Below are 4,412 nucleotides of genomic sequence, written 5' to 3'. Positions count from 1 at the left end.
TGCGGGAGGAGCAAGGACAAACCAATGTTATCCAACAATACTAGACAATTAAATGTTTAATTGTTATTAAAAATGACATTATTAAAATATATAATTACTAAAATATCTTGAAAATAATATGTGAAATTAAAGTTGTTATTTGAGTTTTTGGAACACATATTCAGCTACCTACTTAATGTAAACTTTCAAACTATTCCCAGTAGGTTATAGGTCCTGCAAATAGCCAATTAAAGTGTACTTACTAGGTTGTTCCTGAACATGATTGATCAGTGTCCTATTACTTATTTCCCAAAAGTCATTATAAAGTAGTTTATCTCAAAGATTATTTCTCAAACAAACCTCTATCTCTGTAACAAAGCAAATAAAAGATTCAGGAGATTCTTTGTTGCTAAGGTAAATTATTAAGAATGTTTCGCTGACATCAGAAGATCTGAAAAATATTATTTCTAAAAAATAATTTGACATTATTTATGTTCTGAAACAGTAACAATTTTATCTAAAATTTATGTTGAAATGTCATATGGAATGTTTTACATTCCAGAGAATAGTAAAGAAAAATATAGGGAAACAATTACATTAGGCTATTGAGATAAAAAAAATAACCAAAATATTTATGAGGAAATAAAGCAGTATTTTCTCTCTTTAGCATTTATCTCCTAATCATCTTTTGATACTAGATGATTAAACACATAATTTTCATTCAACATTTACCTCCTATTACTTGAAACGTAAGTATTCCCAGTCATTTTTCTTTGCTTCAACTTCTATTTATTATTCAGTATAAGTTGCTTCTCCCATTGTCACTATTTACTATTCACTAAGTTTATCAGTACTATTAATTTTATCAAAAATAACATTTTAGAAATTTCTTTAGACAATATTAGGGTTGTTGCAATTATTAATTTTTATAATGAGTAGGATTATTGATGCCTAGAAAATATACATTTACAAACTCATAGTGTCCTGTATTTTTTAGCAAATACTGAAACCAAAAACCATTATCAATCAATAGTTTTCCTACTCAATAACTGTAAGAGATCAATGCAACAGACTCTAGTAAGAAATGTTATAAACTATTCAGGATAATAAGACTTTTATTTAACCAAAGATTGACCTGTAAAATATATATGATTGGGAAAATAAGGTTTCTACATAGGAAAAGACTAATTTAGGATTTAGATGCTTTTTAAAAAAACTATCATTACTTGAAAATTCAGATGCACATGTTTATACTTGTTTTATATTGTTCTCTCTTTTGAATATACCAGTACACTATGTGAAAATTCAACCACCAGGATGAAAAATAGAACATCAGTAACAGATTTCATCCTCCTTGGCTTGACTGATAACTCGAAACTACAGCTTCTGATTTTCTTCTTTTTATTTATTACTTATGCACTGAGTGTTTCTGGAAATCTCACTATTATTATTCTTACCCTGTTAGATTCTCATCTGAAGACACCTATGTATTTTTTCCTTAGGAATTTCTCTTTATTAGAAATTTCCTTTACATCTGTTTGCAATCCTAGATTTATGATGAGTATTGTAACTGGAGACAAATCTATATCCTACAATGCTTGTGTAGCTCAGTTATTTTTCTTTATCCTTCTGGGTGCAACAGAGTTTTTTCTTCTGGCCTCTATGTCCTACGATCGTTATGTGGCAATATGCAAACCTCTACACTATACAACCATCATGAGTAACAAGATCTGCCACCAATTGGTAATCTCTTCTTGGCTGGCTGGATTTTTGGTGATTTTTCCACCTCTGATCATGGGTTTAGACCTGGATTTCTGTGATTCTAATATTGTTGACCACTTTACCTGTGATTCTGCTCCTTTGCTGCAAATTTCTTGCACAGACACAAGTACTTTAGAATTCATGAGCTTCATATTAGCTGTAGTAACTCTTTTGACTACTTTGACGTTAGTAATTCTCTCGTACTCTTACATCCTCAGAACAATTCTGAGAATCCCGTCAGCTCAACAAAGAAAAAAGGCCTTCTCAACCTGCTCCTCCCATATGATTGTGGTCTCCATCTCCTATGGAAGTTGCATCTTTATGTATGTCAAAACATCAGCAAAAGACGGAGTTGCTTTGAGAAAGGGAGTAGCTATGCTCAATACCTCTGTTGCCCCCATGCTAAATCCCTTTATCTATACACTAAGGAATCAGCAGGTGAAACAAGCCTTTAGGGATGTTGTGCAAAAGTTACTTTCCTCAAAAACATTGATCTGACTGTAATCTGTAGAGGAAACACACATATTTTAGATTGTAGAATCATTTTTAAAAATGATAAAATATCTTCTCATCAGTACACTTATTATTTGGAGCAGTGATTTTACATGTTGAGTTTACCTTAAAATAGATTTAAGCACACATCTCTGGGAGAGCTCAAAAGATATCTCAATGGTTTATGTCACTTGCCTGCTGATCATGTTCCAGTGAGTTTGGTCTTGGTGTTGCCACCCTGATGCTTGCTTGTGGAATTACTGGTGCAAAGAACCCACAGAAATACTTAGTGACTTAGAGTCACAGGTTCAATTTTGAGGTCTTGAGCTTAAACCCCAAGGCTACCACATGAGCATGTTCTTTTCCTGTGCACCCTCCAATTAATTCTTTTCAATTCATCTGTCAGTTTCATCATCTGATCCCTGGGAGGAAAATTGGTTATTATGTCTTGGTCTATAGAATTTGCCCAGATATAATGGAAAGCAGTCATTTCCATTTTCCATATTAATGTGTGTTTCAAGTAATATTCGTTGTGATAACATTACTGTTTAACATAAACAAAATTATGATATAGGTATTTTATATGAAAAATTACATAAATGTACGTGATGTTTCTACATACATAATCAAAATTTTATTATATATTATGTGGTGTTTATATTATATCCAGTACTTTAATGATCTAATACTTTAATATAAACATCTACTACTCTAATGATTCCTTTTCTTTAATATGATACTTATGAGAAACAGAAAATTATTGAATAATGTCTATGTAGATTATAAATATTAATCCAAAAATTCATTTTATAATTTAAGATTCTTTTAAAATAAAAATGTACTGTAGATTTCTGATGATTGAAAAGGAACAAGAGGATTGTCCTTAATTGTCTTCAACACATATATACATGTAAATAAATCGCTGTCACTGTCATCCCATTGTTCATTGATTTATTTGAGCAGGTGCCAGTAACGTCGGCATTCATCCCAACCCTGAGATTTTAGCAGCCTCTCCTTACTCATCTTTCCCAACGCTGCCACACTGGAGGTTCGTTCAGGGTCAGAGGAATGAGACCTGTTATTGTTACTGTTTTGGATTTATCAAATACACCATCACTGTCACTGTCACTGTCACTGTCCTCCCGTTGTTCATCGATTTGCTTGAGCGGGCTCAGTAACGTCTCCATTGAAGACTTTGTTGTTACTGTGTTTGGCATATCAAATACATCACGGGTAGCTTGCCAGGTTCTGCCGTGGGGGTGAGATACTCTTGGTAGCTTGCCGGGCTTTCCGAGAGGGGTGGAGGAATCAAACTCGGGTCAGCCATGTTGGCTGCGTGCAAGGCCCTGCGCTGTGCTATTGCTCCAGCCCATAGGTAGCTCTCTCTATATATATTTGTTGACTACTGTCTGAACCCCATCAGATATGGTGTGGTATTTATGAAAAATGGGTAGGGAATGTTTTATGATCGAGGCCAGGTGGTCCAGGAATATGTTCACTCATATATGAGGCTTGGCCTGAGTGTGTGGAAAGCGGTCTAGAGCATGGCGGCAGTTGGGTAGTGGAGGTTGGCTGCCAGGGCTGAATCCCTTGGGGCAGGGAGGGCTCTCACCTGCCCCCCTCTGGGGCACCTCGAGTGAAAACAGCCTGGCACGGAGTCCATTGAGATGTTTATGGGGTCCTCATTTTATGCTCCCTTCTGGTAGAAGCAACCATGAGTTCTGAAGGGTGGCTGATGAGAAGATTATCTAGTGCCAGCAGGAGGTTGATTATGGGTGGGACCCCTGGGTCGCCGGAGATTGGGGGAAGCAGGCAGAGGATCTCTGATCTCAGGTCCTGTTGAACCCAGAGTCCAAGGTCACAAAGTTCCACTCCAGGACGCTTTCCCTATGCTCAGGCCGAGCCTCATGCATGAGTGAAGTGCCATGGAACCCATGTTATGTGGAACTTTGCAGATGTCAGTAAATAGTGACAGCACAGCATGTGGACATTTGCCTTGAATGTGCCAGATTGGGCTCAATTTCCAGCATTCCATATAGTCCCCTGAGCATTACCAGGAATAATTCCTGAAAGATGAGACAGAAATAACTCGTGATCATTTCTAGGTGTGATCTCAAAACAAAACAAGTCTTAAAAAATATATAAAAGTATACCCTGTTGCCAAAAGAAAAATAACAGAA

At 35.9% G+C, this 4,412-nt stretch overlaps 1 protein-coding gene across 1 annotated transcript; it reads left to right on the top strand.

Moving 5' to 3' along the window:
• The first annotated feature begins 1,296 nt into the window (after nucleotides 1–1,296).
• Nucleotides 1,297–2,238, top strand: LOC130024809 (olfactory receptor 6C76). The gene has a single exon (XM_056115591.1). It carries the CDS (start codon nucleotides 1,297–1,299, stop codon nucleotides 2,236–2,238), a length of 942 nt encoding a protein of 313 aa, XP_055971566.1.
• Nucleotides 2,239–4,412: the final 2,174 nt, after the last annotated feature.

The sequence above is a fragment of the Sorex fumeus genome, unplaced genomic scaffold (genome assembly GCF_029834395.1).
Source record: "Sorex fumeus unplaced genomic scaffold, SorFum_2.1 ptg000029l, whole genome shotgun sequence".
NCBI classification, from domain to species: Eukaryota; Metazoa; Chordata; class Mammalia; order Eulipotyphla; family Soricidae; genus Sorex; species Sorex fumeus.
Note: the sequence above shows the minus strand (reverse complement) of the source record. Positions and strands in the feature narration are given on the sequence as shown.